This window comes from Chrysemys picta, chromosome 14 (genome assembly GCF_011386835.1).
Source record: "Chrysemys picta bellii isolate R12L10 chromosome 14, ASM1138683v2, whole genome shotgun sequence".
In the NCBI taxonomy this organism is placed as follows: Eukaryota; Metazoa; Chordata; order Testudines; family Emydidae; genus Chrysemys; species Chrysemys picta.
Window position 1 is genome coordinate 32,113,917 of NC_088804.1, and position 16,225 is coordinate 32,130,141.

The 16,225-nt window shown below is 42.7% G+C and overlaps 1 protein-coding gene across 5 annotated transcripts; it reads left to right on the plus strand.

Moving 5' to 3' along the window:
• Positions 1-795: 795 nt before the first annotated feature.
• Positions 796-8,688, plus strand: NUDT7 (nudix hydrolase 7). Of its 5 annotated transcripts, none has more exons than XM_005300571.4 (4): positions 796-916; positions 4,383-4,536; positions 5,869-6,027; positions 8,153-8,688. In XM_005300571.4, exons 1-4 carry the CDS (start codon positions 879-881, stop codon positions 8,534-8,536), a joined length of 735 nt encoding a protein of 244 aa, XP_005300628.1. In that variant the 5' UTR covers positions 796-878; the 3' UTR covers positions 8,537-8,688. The 5 variants fall into 5 exon arrangements, with proteins under 5 accessions (XP_005300628.1, XP_023962932.1, XP_065423335.1 ...); XM_024107164.3 differs by having other exon boundaries at positions 826-916; positions 4,386-4,536; XM_065567263.1 differs by having other exon boundaries at positions 846-944.
• The last annotated feature ends 7,537 nt before the right edge of the window (positions 8,689-16,225 follow it).

Consider the following 16,225-nt stretch of genomic DNA (forward strand, 5'->3'; position numbering starts at 1 on the left):
ACTCAAGGGCAGGGCCCATCTAAACTAGTGACAGACTATCACTGACTCCAGTCCATATCAAGGCTGACCGGAGTAGCAGCAATAGTGCCTAGCTGACTTGTTCTCACCAGGTGCCTCACCTGCGGGTGGGTTGTAGTGCTTACATGGCCTGTGCTCCTTATTTAAAAGGAGGGGATTGATTAACCAGTGGGATTAGCTGCAGGAGTGACTGGGTGAAATACCATGCAAAGGCAGCCAGACTCGATGATCACAAAAATAGTGTAAAAACCTGTAACCAACCTAGGGTGACCAGACAGCAAGTGTGAAAAGATCTGGACGGGGTGGGGGGTAAGAGGTGCCTATATAAGAAAAAAAAATTGGGACTGTCCCTATAAAATAGGGACATCTGGTCACCCTAAAGCAACCCCACTCCACACACATGGGGCTACTGCACTGGAGTTTCTGGCACTAGCCGGTGGGGGGGGGGTGGTTAAAAGTGAGGGAGGAAGCTCGCTAGGGAGTTCGGTGTGGCACAACCCCAGGCTCTGATCAGGTCAGGAACCGCAGAGCCTCGCCCAGGCCACTAGAGGGTCGAGCGAGCCTCCCGTGGGGCAAGGGGCTGACCCCGAACCCAGGCCCATTCCAAGCTCTTCCCGCAGGGAGGCGTAGCCTGGGATTGAACGGATTTACCTCCCCCTCCCGCTCATGGACTCGTCCCACCCGCCCCGCGACACTAGCCAATAAGAAGCTAGCGCTTGGCAGCTCTGCTCGCTGATTGGGGAAATGCAGCTGCCAACCAATGAAGGCGGACGAATTGCGCGGCAAAGGTGGGGAATTGCCCCTCCTCCCCTCCCCCCGCTGTTTTCCCTCCCCCCGGCCCTGGGGGCTGTGTAGGAAAGATGGCGGCTTTGGGAGACGCTGAGGATGAGCGGGGAAGGTAACAGGCCCCGCCGTTAGGGCGCCAGGTACCGCACCGGCCCGGAGCGATGAGGATGTTCCCCATCCCCCGCGCAGGAGCTCTCCGCCCCCGCTGCCTGGCCCTGGGGCGCCGGAGTGCCTGTCGCAGCGCGGAGCCTGGCGGCGGAGGGCTTGTCTCGCGATGTAGTTCAGCGACCTCCCGCCCGCGCAGCGCCGTCTGCCCCCGGGGGTGACACCGCGATGTACTGGGGTCAGCCTAAGTGTAGCGTAGGTCAGGCCTTGGGGGCAGGATTTTAAAGGGACTCAGGTGCCTAACTCCCAGAGGCACTTCGCGGGCTTGCGAAATCGCGGCTGGCTCGGACATCACACTCTCGCTCGTTCCAGCGCAAGTCGGGGTGCGGCCGTTTATGGGGTGCCTCGTTTTCTGCTGACCTACGTAGATTTTTATCACTCACACACATCCTTCAACTCCAATAACTCAAGACGTGAACCGCACAACTGAGTTAGTGACTCTGATCCCAGTTTCTGAGTGCACAAGCATACAGGGTTATCCCTGCATGCCCCTTCTCTATGGCACTTGTAGCACCTGTCCCTGCCGAATTAGGGCACTTGAAGCATGTTCCTTTGTGATGGTAGATCTCCTTGTATGCTCCCCTCCCCCTGTCAGTCGTTTAATGTATTTATCCTCACCCCTGTGAGGTCGGGAAGTGTTATCCCCATTTTACAGATGGCGATCAGAGGTACAGAAAGACTATGGGTATGTCTACATTGCAAAGACAAACCCACAGCTGGCCCGTGCCAGCTGACTCAGGCACCTGGGACTCGCAGGGTCCTTAGGCTTGGGCTCCAGCCTGAGCCTGGAAGTTTAAACTGCAATTAAACAGCCCCTTAGCCTGATCACTGAGAGCCAGAGTCAGCTGATTGCAGCATAGACATACCCTGGCCTAAGGGTGCATCTGTGTTGCAAGTAGAAGTGCAATTTCCAGCTCAGGTAGGTATACATGCACTAGCTTTGAGCAGGCTAAAATGCTAAAAATATCAGTGGACTAGCCACCTCAGTACAAACCTGTCCAAGACTTAGGTACGTACTTGGGCACCACCTGCGCTGTCATGGCGACATTGCTATTTTTAGCAAGCTGGCTTATGTACATCTATGCCAGCTGGAAATCACAGTTCTCCCCTCAGTGTAGGCATACCCTAAGTGACTTAGAATTATAGGGTTAGAAGGACTGCAGAGGTCATCTGGTCTTAACCCCCTGCCAAGATGTAGGATTTGTTGTCTAAATCTTATCTAAGACCACATAAAAAGTCTGTGGCAGAGCAAGGACTTGAAGCCAGTTTTCCCAATTCCTAGCGTCTTAGCCACTGGACTGTCCATGGACCAGGCGTAGTCAGTTGTTTTTTGTCAAGGTCCAAATTTCTTTATCAAGTTATAGTTAAGGTCCAGACTCCAGAGAAGAAAATAATAATAAAAAACCTATAATGATAAGTAAATAAAAAGATTTGTGTGTCCATTCAAAAATGTCTGCCGGTCTGGATTTGACCCACAGTCTGCCTATTGATTACCCCTGGTCTATTGTATGCGCCTTGGTGTAGGGACTATCTCTCTTCAGGCTAATATAAAAAGTGTACGGTGTCACCAACTTTTTCCATAAAGATAAATATAGTAAATGCCTGTATTGTAGCAGGTCAAAATATTCACAGAATTTATGTGACGCATGTAAATAGAATTTTTTTAAAATTCTAAGTAACGTTTTTTGGGGCAATCAGCTTTAAGTGTCATCCTTTCTTAATACAAGGGAGGAGGGTCTAAAGTAAAACCTTGTTACTCAAAATGTATTTGACTAGTTTGAGCAGTCTAGTTTAAATTATTTAAAATACTTCATAGTATACTAATAGTATTGTATTTTTGTACAAGAGTAGTAAGTTCTTTGGAATAGACTGCTCTGCAGTCCTTTGATATTACATATTGACTGAGAGGCAAGATTGTGTTTGTGAGTAACTTTGTGCTTGCAAGTAATCCCATTGACTTCTCAGGTGTGTAAAGTTTCTTGTGGGAGTTTTCAGGATTGGGGCTTGCTTTCTTTTGTACTGTGCTTTATAAGACATCTCCCTAGCTGACAATTAACAAAACATAAGCATCATAAATTATTCTTCTTAATTCAAGGTGCATTCTCCATGACTGTCAAGTTGCCTTGAGATTGTAGGCATTAAGTGCAGTACAGTGTGCCCAATCCTGGTTTTGGCATTTATTTCAGTGGCAGTCAGGATCAGGCCTATTCCCTAATATACCTAACCCTCATGAGGTGGCATTATTCCCATTTTGCATATGGCAAAACTGAAAAAGAGATGTGAAGTACTTGTCCAACATCAATGACAGAACCAGGAATGGAATCCAATTCTCCTGGCTCCAAGTCTAGTATCCTTTCCACTGAACCATGCTGCCCCCTAAATGAAGTATTTTACAGATGGGAACCTGAGGCAGAGAGATTAAGTGACTAGATGAAGATGTCATAGGATAGTTATGGCAGAGCTGGGAAATGAACCCAGATCCCCTGAGTCCCAATCAAATAGCCTATTCACAGAACTATTCTACCTTCTAAATGGGGCTGTCAGTGTGGCAGAACAGACTCCTCTTCCAGTCATGCACCTTTAAGATTTTTCTTTGGTAACTACTATTTCATTAACTGAGTCGAATATTGACAGGTTTCAGAGTAGCAGCCGTGTTCGTCTGTATCCTCAAAAAGAACAGGAGTACTTGTGGCACTTAGAGACTAACAAATTTATTAGAGCATAAGCTTTCGTGGGCTACAACCCACTTCTTCGGATGCAAGAAGTGGGTTGTAGCCCACGAAAGCTTATGCTCTAATAAATTTGTTAGTCTCTAAGGTGCCACAAGTACTCCTGTTCTTTTTGTGTCGAATATGTTGAGCAATATTGTTCCCATAAACACAATTAGCTGGGTGGAGTCTTATCTTGAGTCCAAAAAGATTTAATTCTGTAAGTGCACAATCATATGCAATTTAGAATTTTCAGTGGGGGATGGGAAGTTTATTCTCACTGTATCCACTTTTTAATTAATATTTAGGAGGTTTTTTTTAAATGCCATAATCTAAAAACACACTATGCCAGTGTTATATTTGCTAATGTTGCTCTGTGTATGTAGCTTGTTTATAATATTATATATCTGGTATAATGTGTAAATTCAATTAATAAGAACTGATTGCTTTTATATGAATCAGAAAAATTCAGTCCACGTTGCTTTGGGAATGAGATGATGATCAGTAGGTTAGATTCAAAATAATTTCAAGCTTGTACGGGCACAATATATAGTTATGTTTACCTGATAATTTTGAAAAACAGGACATAATATTTTTGAGAGCTCTGGTATTTGTAAATCCTAAATTATAATATTTCCTGTATTCTTAAGTAATCGGATAACCATTCTGTTTAGTTATGGAGCATTTTTGTTTTTGTTTTTTTAGCAGAAGTATAAAAGATAAGGCCAAGATCAGTTTAAGAAAATATGATGTTGGAAACAAATTCTCCCATTTGCCACTAGCCAAAGCATCTGTTCTTATGCCTCTAATGGTTAAAGATGGAAAGCTGTATGTGCTATTTACTGTCAGATCAATGAAGGTATGTGAACCATAAGGTCAAAGCCAACTGCATAACATCAAAAGTAAAATGAGAAAATGTGTTGCAAGATTGAGCTGTGTGAAAAGAAAAAGAGAAGGAAGGAAAGCACTCAGCTGATAGTCACATTTACCTATATTCTTATCCAAGTATTAGTCTCTATGTACAAATCTTAATTGTTACTGCATGGTTTTGGAGTCTAGTCTTCACACATGTATGCAACCAAAATGTCCATACACACACCTTTATTTGCACATGTAAACAGGTATTGATCATGTAAACATTGATCACTGATATTTACTTTCCAGATACACAACAATAATGTGGATATTTCTGTAAAGTCTGATACAAGTTTCCAGGTCAGAATAAAGGGGATTATTGATCAGTTTCCTACAGAATTTAATTTAAAAAAAATTGACCTGTGCAATAAAGTTTTTACCAATTTGATTCCTAAGTTTGTATCTAACATTACTTTTCCAGTCTCTTTCTTCACTTCTAGATGTGAGAGAACAAATCTACCTTCCTCTCCATTTTGTGCCAGTGGTATCTTTCTAAAACTATTATTGTTACATATTGTACTTAGGTCTACTGTCTGTACTCTTTGATGAGTAATTTACCTGGGTGCTTTTTCTACTTCTGAGAGATGCAGCATCTCTTGAAAGATGCAATAATAATGTTCCTACTTAAAAATCTTGAGACACTGTAATAATTGCGCTTACAATAACTGAGTGGACACACTGATGGTAAATGAGCTTTTTAACAAAGGCTATGATTGGTTCATAGAATTCTCTATTATTAAAGTGAAACTTCAAATAAATATAGAGATATTACTTATTCAGAGATGTTTTTCGACTGTTGATTTTGGTTTTTATAATGAATTCTGTACCTTGCATATTTAATTCTTTTGTTTGACCATGCAAAAGTAACCATTTTAGTGACAGAGATAGTTCCAAAGAGCTTGTTCAATCGCTTACATGAGCGAGAAATGGCAAAAGGCCTTTCAAATGTGCATATAAATTTTAAAGGAAAGTATACAATATAAAGCATGTGATGATAAAAGTAACTCGTTACTATAAAAATGCCTCTTCTTTTGTGTGATGCTGAAAATGAGGGACCTAGACTGGGTAGATATAGACTCCATGTTCAGATGTTGAGAGAGCTTCCTCATACAGCTCTGACTATGCATTTCCCTTCTCACTTGTAGAGCTCTTGTTCCAGTTCTCAGCCTTGTTGATTAGAAGAATCTACAATAATTTGGAGTAATTTTGTGGACACAAGGATTTAAGATGAAATCAGCAAACTCATGATACTTAATAATACTCCTTTATTTTTCAGTTGAGAAGATCACCAGGGGAAGTGTGCTTTCCAGGAGGTAAAAGTGAGCCAACAGATAGAGATGAAATAGCCACTGCTCTCCGGGAAGCCAAGGAAGAAGTGGGACTCTGTCCAGAGCAGGTGGAAGTCATCTGTAGGCTTGTACCTGGAATTGATAAAGTAAGGTGTACCAAAAAAAAAAATCAACCAAATCTGAATATTTTTAGGAAACAAGCTGAAAATTGCATTTCACTTCTATAAGCTTATCACTGACATTTCAAACCTGAAGCAATGAGTGACCTTTTACTTTGTAACAGGAATGCAGCCAGTATACTTCCTCTGTTCTGGAGATGTTTTTTGAGGTGTAAATCAGTGTTAAGTTTTCAAGCTTCTAGGCTCTAGCTATATCTCTCATGGGAACTGTTTTCACATATTGGAGAAAAGATATAAAGTGCTACATTTTCCAAGCAAGTTTTTTCATATTTTTATTTATAGATAACAATTCTCTTGTATTAATGCTCTAATTTTTGTTTGTGTATTTATATATTAATCTCCTTACTGTTACTTTCATTTTCTTATCTGGTAGGATAAAACTAGTACAGGGGTGGGCAAACTACGGCCCGCGGGCCAGATCTGACCCCTAAGGGCTTTGGATCCGGCCTGCGGGATTGCCCCCCCCGTGGCGCCGTGGGCCCCGCGCCGCTCTCAGAAGCGGCCAGCACCATGTCCCTGTGGCCCCCGGGCAGGGGGGCAGAGGGCTCTGTGTGTTGTCCTTGCCTCTAGGTACCGTCCCGGCAGCTCCCATTGGCCGGGAACGAGGAACCGCGGCCAATGGGAGCTTCGGGGGAGGTACCTGGAGGCGCGGCAAGGACAGCACACGCGGAGCCCTCCGCACCCCTTCCCCCAGGGTCTGCAGCGCTTCCTGGAGCGGCATGAGGCCGGGGACAGGGCAAGCATGCAGGGAGCCTGCCCTGGTACCGGTGTGTGCCGCTGCCACCCCAGAGCTGCTTTAGGTAAGCGGCTCAGGGCTAGAGCCCGAACCCCACCTGCACCCCAGTTCCCTGCCCTGAGCCCCCTCGTACACCTCGTACCCCAACCCCCTGCCCTGAGCCCCCTCCCGCAGTCTGCACCCCTCCTGCACCCCTGTCCTGAGCCCCCTCCTGCACTCTGCACCCCTCCTCCACCCCAGTCCCCTTCCCTGAGCCCCCTCATACACCCCGCACCCCTCCTCTGCCCCAATCCCTTGCCCTGAGCCCCTTCCTGCACTCCGCACTCCCTCCCAACCCCCGGCCCTGCATACAATTTCCCCACCCAGATGTGGCCCTCGGCCCAAAAAGTTTGCCCACCCCTGAAGTAATATCTCCTAGGAGTACAGTGGAAACATGCATTATCTAATATTTTGAAACTTAAAGTATTCAGGTAAAGGTAGCTTTAAAGCACCAAAATTCATAGAAAGGACAAATCTAGCTGTTATGACAGTTTTCTTAAATATTGTTCTGCTAAGTGCATCATTCAGTATATCATTATGCATTATAATAATTTGAAATATACATTTGAGTATACCAAAAATGTTAACTTTTAATGCTCTCTGTTACAGCACTATCTACTTTTGTAGTGTCTCACAGTCAATTTCATTTTGAGAATTCTTAAGGGTGTGTAATGTAATCAACTGAATAAAAATATATTTAGTTACCTGATGGATCTTGGTCTACAAACACCCTTATCTGTCTTATTCTGCTCTGTTACCTTGATATTTAAATGCTCTATCCACATTTACATTAGAGTAACTGAGAGCGAATTGTGACCCTTGTTTTTGGAACAGTGACATTTTCTTGCTGACTCTACAGGTGATGATGGTTGGCTTTCATTGTAACAGAATGTGTCGGGTTTTCATATTTATAATCTGTATGAATAAGCTCTTTGTGAATGCCTTACAGTTTATCAGTGACCTCTACTGTATGGAATATCCAACTCACTCGTGTGTGATTGTTGCCCTGTATAGGTAGCAGCATGCATAGAATGTAAACACTGATGTGTGTCCCAAATGAGCAAGATGCATAAGCACCTGCATAAGTTGAAACACCTAAGTAGTTCCATTGATATCAATGCTAAAAAGTACATACATGCTTAGGTAGGTAATTGCTGAATTAGGGCCTGAAAGTGCTTCACAAGTATGATTGTTTCATAGGTTATCAATAGTGTTGATTTTGTAATACTGTAGATAGATTATTTCTAAAACATTTGAAAAATACAGGACTTTCTTTTTAAGTATTTCAAACAAGTTGATGTTTTTTCTTCCTTTCAGGTAGGGTCGTTGGTAACACCAGTTGTAGGATTTATAGAGGACACATTCCAGGCCAGACCTAATCCAGATGAAGTGAGTGATGTGTTTTTGGTGCCGCTGGAGTACTTTATCGATCCATTAAAGTACATGACCTTGCCTTATAAAAGAACAGATGGTGTTGCAAGTTGGCTGCACAGTTTTGTATATGATGACCCTGAGCGTAAAACATCACTTAGGATATGGGGACTCACTGCGCACTTTGCGGTATTTCTTGCTCTTGTAATTTTTGAAAAGAAACCTACATTTGACATTCAGTATGATCTTGACAACTTAATTTCATCCTCTGAGAAGAATTTCATGGAGCAGTATATGTCGCTATACGAGGGAAGAAGCAGCAAACTATGAGCTGTGGGACTGGCACATAAGTGTAAACAGTTGGTTTAAATTATTTTTCAAACTTTACTATTTGATTTTCTGAATCAGAAATTGTCCCGTTTTAATGCCTTTATTGGATTACAAAAAATAAAGTGCTGATAGATTAATCAGCCCTAAATAGACTAATTTCTGTATTTATTTTACATGTATTTAAAGGTTCATTATACAGTATTTTTCATGGTCTTTGTGGTTAAGGCATTGGACTGGGACTCAGAAGACTGAGGTTCAGTTTCAGGCTCTGTCATGGATTTCCTCTGTGATCTCGGATAAGTTACTTACCCTCTGTGCTTCAGTTCCTCTCTGTAAAATGTGGATAAAATTCTTCCTAACCTTTGTTTCTTTGATTTAGAATATAAACAGTTCAGGGCAGAGCATGTATCTTACTATGTTTTGTACAGGACCTAGCATGATGGGCCTCTAATAGTGATTGGGGTCCCTGGACACTATTGTAATAAGGTGGCAGTGCTTTAACAACTTGTTTTTTGTTTTAGTTTGTGGATATTGGAGCTTGTGCTCAGAATGACATTCCTCAAAACCTAGCAGTGACACTGAAATATTCTCTACAATGTTCTCTTCTGGAGGGATCGCCCTCTAGGGTTCAGTCATTTTTTATCTCTACTGAAATAACTGATAAAGGTTCCAGGTAGTGCCAGATATAGTATTGCTGGTTTTTGTGATGTTATAGCCTGTCCACTAGCAACTGGACTGAGACCACCAGTTCATTTCAGTAAATAGTTGTCAGATGGCTAAAGCTTTTAAAGGCACTATTAATTTAGGTTGGATTTGAACTTGCAATTTAGAAGTGAATTTATCAGTCTTCAGAGCCAGCCAGTTTCCTCCAACGTGCAGTGGGAGTTGAGGGCATTTAGGATCGAGCCCCTCTGTTCACTAGCATAGTGCTAGATTTCTTCTGAACAACGTCTTCTAATATACTGGGTGAACATGTGCTGTGGACAGCTGGCCTCTCTCCTGTACAAGAGTGTTTAGTCATGCCCTACTGAACAAGAATTGAGTAAGACCCGAGGTCACTGCTGTCACAGCTCAGGGCAACTACACCTGTGTTTCCCCTCAGTGGTTCAGCAAGGGCATCCATTCTCAGCTTCCAGCTCCCCAGCCATTGCCTTTCTGATAGGAGGTCTCTACCTTCTGACAGGAGTATTTCCAGACTGGCTGGTTCCCTGCCTTCACTCTGTTTCCCAGCCCAGACAAGTTGCCCAAGGACGTCTGCTTGCTTTCTCCCCAGTGATGATAACACAGTGACTGTCTACAGCAGGGGTTGGCAACGTTCGTCACGCGGCTAGCCAGGGTAAGCACCCTAGCGGGCCAGGCCAGTTTATTTACCTGCTGACGCGGCAGGTTCGGCCAACCGCGGCCCCCAGTCACCGCGGTTCGCCGTCCCGGGCTAATGGGGGCGGCGGGAAGCGGTGCAGGCTGAGGAATGTGCTGGCCGCCCCCATTGGCCCGGGACGGCAAACCGCGGCGAGTGGGGGCCACGATCGGCCGAACCTGCCGCGTCAGCAGGTAAATAAACTAGTCCGGCCCGCTAGGGTGCTTACCCTGGCGAGCCGCATGCCGAATGTTGCCGACCCTGGTCTACAGTTATAAATTACCACTCAGCACTTCCTAGGCAAGCCTACTTTATTTTTAGGGTAAAAAGCATTAAAGAGAAAACATATTAGAAACAATAAAATAACCACATGCATGCTAATAAGTTTACCAGAATTAACCCTAGCCCTAACATGGCTTCTGGCAGGTTCAGTCCTTCTAATTCTACCCTAAGGATTGTGTTCGTCTAGACCATGGGCCCTGTCTATTTACTGGATCAGGAAGAAGCCCATGAGCTATTTGAAAACCAGGCTATTTTTGCAAAAAACATTTGTCTCTTGGTCCCTGGAGAAACTGGTTTGAACTAGCATATGCATACCTTTCTGGGGATGGTTTCTTTGGAGATGTTGCAAGCTGAGTGAATTTGTCTAGTCACCCCATGTTCTCCTATTTACCCTTCCCATAGAAGTGTATATAATGCCACAATAACACACAAAATCATAGAGTTAGAAGGGACCACAAGGGCCATCTAGGCTAAACCCCTTCCAAGATGCAAGATTTGTTGTGTCTAAATCATCTATGACAGATGGCTAATCTAGCCTCCTTTTGAAAACCTCCAGCGAAGGAGCTTCCACAACCTCCCGAGGCAGTCTTGTTCCATTGTCTTACTGTTCTTACAGTTAGGAAGTTTTCCCCTGAGATTTAAACTAAATCTGCTATGCTGTAGTTTGAACCCATTGCTTCTTGTCCGGCCCTCTGTGGCAAGAGAGAGAAACTTTCTCCATCTTTTTTGTGGCAACCTTTCAAGTATCAGAAGACAGTTATCATACTCCCTCCTTAATCTCCTCATGTCCAAACTAAACATAACCAGTTCCTTTTAAATAGATTTACATCTGAGTCAGGTTCTCAGGTGTTGCAAACCAGTGTAGCTTCGTTTAACTCAATGGAGCCGTGTCTGTTTACAACCATTGGGGGACTGGCCTGTCTTTCTATATCCATCTATCCACAGTTTCCAAGGAGTTAAACAAGGTTGCACATTACTCTTACAGTGCTGTAGTATATAAATCATAGTTCAATAGGAAGTACCCTCTCCATGGAGACTTCTCTATTGAATTTGATAAGAATAAATCATTCTGGTGTGATTAAAGTAGGAGGGCAGTCTGTTTGGTGATGACTTGAAATATGTTTAATTTAGCTTTGAGTCAGAAATCCATCATGTAAATGAAAATTAATGATTGGAGTGGTATCAAAACACATGCAATGTTTGGACACCTTCTAAATTTTGAAGCACAGAAAAAGAAAACTGTCTGCTACCAAGCAGCCTTGAGGTTGCATGTTACATATCTCAAATGATTACTCAAAAATGAAAGCCTTAAGTGAAAACAGATATTATTTTACCAGAAATTACCATGACTGTCATGTGGAAGATTAAAAGCAAACCTGGAACTGACGAAGAGAGAGAAACGAGCAGTGAGAGAGAGAACAATGTTGTTTCTCAGGAGCTCAGTCATTGATCTCCCTATTATTATTTTATAGTTATATAGTTTATAGTAATAGTTATATTACAGGCCCCATTCGGGATCAGAGACCTGTTAAGCTATATGCTGTACAAATACATATGACGACACTCTCTCTGGTCCCAAAATCTTATAAACTTAAGAATTCTGGAGAGTTCTGCACATGGGTTAGAAAGGTACAAATGTAGTTTTAGGCATTCTATTTTGTACTTGGCAGCTACTCAGCCTGCACCCAAATTTTTGTAAACCCTAAATATTTTATTTGCCTATTAAACATTAAAGTTCTTCTCTTTGTTAAGCAGGATAAACAGCTGGCTCACATTTTCTTATTGAGCTTCCTTGTGATTCCTGATGCTGTGTTGCATTTGGCGATCAGGCTGGTATACAGAGATGTTTTAGTCACGATGGAGCACTGTCAGTCAGATCTACAGCTGATGTAAATCAGCACAGCGCCACTGCTGTTGAGGGTTCTTTCCCTATTTTCTTTTGCCCATCAAAAAAGAGGCACAACAAGTTCCAGTTTCATTCAAAGCATGAAACCTTCTTTGTTCCAAGGTCTAAGGTATTTCCATGCCTCTCTGGGAGAATCATCAAATAAATGCCAACTACTTTAGGAGAACTGTGACCTGGGCTGGATTTGAACCAGTAACCTTATCCCATTGTCCAATCCCCTGAGTTATCCTATCTTCCCTCTTGAAAAATATTTTTTGAGTATTCTTCTTCTAACATTTAACTTCATTTGCGTGCTTTTTAAAGCAGGAAAAAATATTGAACATTAAAAATATTTTCTTTTAATAATAAAAAGAAAGCTACATACACCTAACTGGAGGTATGCCACTCTTACTCTCTGTGTTAGCCTTACATGGTGAAGCACTGGGATCCATATTCAAGAAAGCATTCCTATTCAAAACAAAAGCATATAAGCATGTGCTTAAAATTAAGTACAGCTTAAGTCCCATTGAAGCCATTGGTACTGAAGCACATCTGTACGTGCTTTCCTGAGTCAGGACCTAGATAGGTACTCTGTAGCATCTTAAAGTATTTCCCTATCTCATAAACCACAAAATAGATGTGCTTCCAGATCTAACAGGAGTGAAAATCATCTCAGTGCAGCTGTTCTGCCCAAGGTCCTGTGCACCAAGGGAGGCCCACTTAGACCCTATGTTAAAATTTAAACAAGGCATTCAGCAGAACATGGACCTTCTGCACTGGCATAAATTTCACAAAGAGGAAGTTCCTGCTTCCAAGAAGTTAATAGCAAAACTAATAGGAAGAGACCCCCTGGATCTAAAGTATTCTAAGGGTATGTCTACACCCAGCCGCTAGTTCGGCGGCTGGCAATCGAAGTTCTGGGTTCGACTTATCGCGTCTTGTCTGGACGCGATAAGTCAAACCCGGAAGTGCTTGCCGTCGACTGCGGTACTCCAGCTAGACGAGAGGAGGACCGCGGAGTCGACGGGGGAGCCTGCCTGCCGCGTGTGGACCAAGGTAAGATCGAACTAAGGTACTTCGAACTTCAGCTACGTTATTCACGTAGCTGAAGTTGCGTACCTTAGTTCGATTTGGGGGGTGAGTGTAGACCAAGCCTAAGTCTCTTTTGATGGTGCAGTCCAGTGCCGTCTATAGATGAGCTAGTATCATCCCAATGTATAAGGAGTTTGTTTGACCTTTCATTTCTGTCCTTTTGTGTGCCCAACTCATTTTGGATCTGTTTGCTATTGTTAAGTCTAAAACAGTAATTTTCTTCGACAGATAAATGTACAGTAGCTGAAGTTTGGAAAACATGAAAATGGATATTCTGAATTCAATAAAAGGCCATTCATGACAAGTGATAGAGTGGATGTTGTCTCACTTCTTTATGTGGCACTTAACCCTCCCACTGGAATATCCATAACAGCTTTCTGCTTAGTAATTTGCCTTCCTTTTTTTTCTTTTTTGTCCATCCTTTCTCCTCAGTGTTTTGATGTTTATGGAGAAATATTGCATTCACTTTGTGAAGCCTCCTGTCAACTAAGACTTTTTTCCAGCTGTGACCTAAACATCAATTCAACTCCACTCTCCAAAGGTGCATAATCCCCAAAGTAATAGACACAGCCACATACTCAGTACTTTAGGTTGCTGTGTTATGTATTCTCAGAAGACTCTCCTGAATAGTCCAGGCCAAATTTTCAGCCAGCCTCAAACTGGCTTTTACATTTGAGCGTGCAAGATCTGCACAAACACCAAATTTCATATGGCACAAGGCAGTTAGTTGTACAACACCCATGCCCCTAGGGGTGCACAGGTGTTAGATTTGTGAGGGCAAACTGGTAAGTGCATTAATTTGCACCCACCTTGTTTGTCTGATATCCTGGGACTAATACGGCTACACCAACACTTCAAACAACAATAGAAGATACTTAATTTGCCAGTGTAATTTACTATTATTTATTAAGCTAGCACCCAGAGGCCCATGCTGAGATTGGATCCCATTGTACTTGGCACTGTACAAACACATAGAGACAATCTTGGCTGAAAAGAGCTTACAATCTAAATGGAAAAGAAGACAAAATGTGGGAGAAGTGAAGTATTATCCTCATTTCTCAGATGGGAAATTGAGAGAGAGAGAGGTTGAATGGCTTGCCCAAGGCAATGCAGGAAGCCCCTGGCAGAACCATAAATTAAGCCCAGATTTTCTGACTCGCAGTTCAGTGTTTTAACCACAATGTCCTTCTTTCCTTAAAGGGACCTATAAATCCATAATTTGTATGTTTAAAAAAAGCTCAGACAATGATTAAAGAAGAATCAAGAGTCAAATCCTTCAAACAAAAAGGCATTGAGTCTGTTAAGCAATTGGATCCCTTCTGATGGTTCCTGGGTTCTGCGTGGGTACCAGGATCTGCAGAATCCAACTACAAGATTGAGGGCCTTTGACCTTGCTTACAGGCTTTGTTATCAGGCACCACAGCATTAGCATTATTTAAGATCACATTGTGAATGCCTTATTCATCCTGGTGAGCAGTTATTTAAAGTCCACAAGAACTGTTGGGACTTTCTGAAAATCAGGCCACTTATTTAGGTGCCAAAGTTGAGTTCAAGAGTCTAAACTCTTGTTTTTTAAAAAAAATCTTGGCCTTGTGTGTATCTGATCCTGGTCCTGCTCTCACTGAAGTTTGGCCATTGACTTCAGTGGAAAGAGGAGCAGGGCCAGTATTTGTACACATATACAACTATTGGAGGAAAACATTTTCCTAGGATGAGTCCTTGTAGTACATGTCAGATTTCAGCCTCAGATAATTTTTACAGGCATATTAGAGTCCCTTGAACTAAAAACAGTTATAATGGAAAAGAAGATGCCATCTTAACTGTAGTAATGCAAACGGTGTTAAAATAATGCTGATATTCCTTTCTTTGGTGTGAAGCAATAGGCCGTGCTTGCATTTCCCACTGACTACCCACTAGTGCGAAGTCTTGTCCTACAAACTCTGAACTAGCAGCAGGAAGAGGACGCTGATAGTTTGCCCACTCCTCTTTGCTAAGGCAAAACTCCCATTGAAGTTAATAGGACAGATTTGGGGAAGCAATCGGGAAGATGAAAATAACCTGAGCTGGGTTTCAGTGCCTCCAAAGATGAACTCTGGCTATGGTCCCGTTAATGATGTCAGGGGAAACAGACTCAAGTTTGCTCACAGTGGGCAACATTATATGATACATCAGTATCCCTGCTGCCCAAAGCAAAATGTGCAGATTCCTGTGCACAGCTATTCAGAGCTCTTGGGCTGAGGTGGAAATGATGCACAGGACTGGGTCTGCTACTGCACACAGCTATGTTTATTTAGTTAATTGAGTTGTCATGACAACTGCTTCACTAAACTGCTACAGTGTATAGGTTGCCATTGGCATCTGATGAATACAAGCAAATCTTAATATTTTCTAGCAAGGTCAGCAAAGTCAGAGAGATGCTGTACATTTGCACGAGATCGAGACGGTATTTTTAAAGGTACGTCACTAAGAACCCAATGCTGCACATATTTGGGTGACAGGTTTCAGAGTGGTAGCCGTGTTAGTCTGTATCAGCAAAAACAACAAGGAGTCCTTGTGGCACCTTAGAGACTAACAAATTTATTTGGGCATAAGCTTTTGTGGGCTAAAACCCACTTCATCAGATGCATGGAGTGAAAAATACAGTAAGCAGTATATATATATTAAAAGATGGGAGTTGCCTTACCATGTGGGAGGGGTCAGTGCTAACAAAGCCAATTCAATTAAGGTGGAAGTGACCTATTCTCAACAGTTGATTACTGTTGGTGCTAACGAGGCCAATGCAATCAAGATGGACGTTGCCCATTTCCAACAGTTGACAAGAAGGTGTGTGTGTCAGCAGAGGGAAAATTATTTTTTGTAGTGACCCATCCACTTCCAGTCTTTATTCAGGCCTAATTTGATGGTGTCCAGTTTGCAAATTGCTTCCAGTTCTGCAGTTTCTTGTTGGAAGTCTGTTTTTGAAGTTTTTTGATGAAGAATTGCCACTTTTAAGTCTGTTATTGAGTGTCCGGGAAGATTGTAACATTCAAAAACTAGTAGGAGAGCACTTCAGTTCTTGATGTCTGATTTGTGT

What these genes read in the sequence shown, in the direction of transcription:
- NUDT7 (XM_065567265.1), top strand. Translation starts at nt 3,501, where the DNA reads ATGGGGCTGTCAGTGTGGCAGAACAGACTCCTCTTCCAGTCATGCACC. An exon ending in ACCTTTAAGATTTTTCTTTG is followed by an intron (nt 3,566 to 4,382) that starts GTAACTACTATT and finishes TTGTTTTTTTAG; the next exon opens with CAGAAGTATAAAAGATAAGG. An exon ending in TTACTGTCAGATCAATGAAG is followed by an intron (nt 4,537 to 5,868) that starts GTATGTGAACCA and finishes TTTATTTTTCAG; the next exon opens with TTGAGAAGATCACCAGGGGA.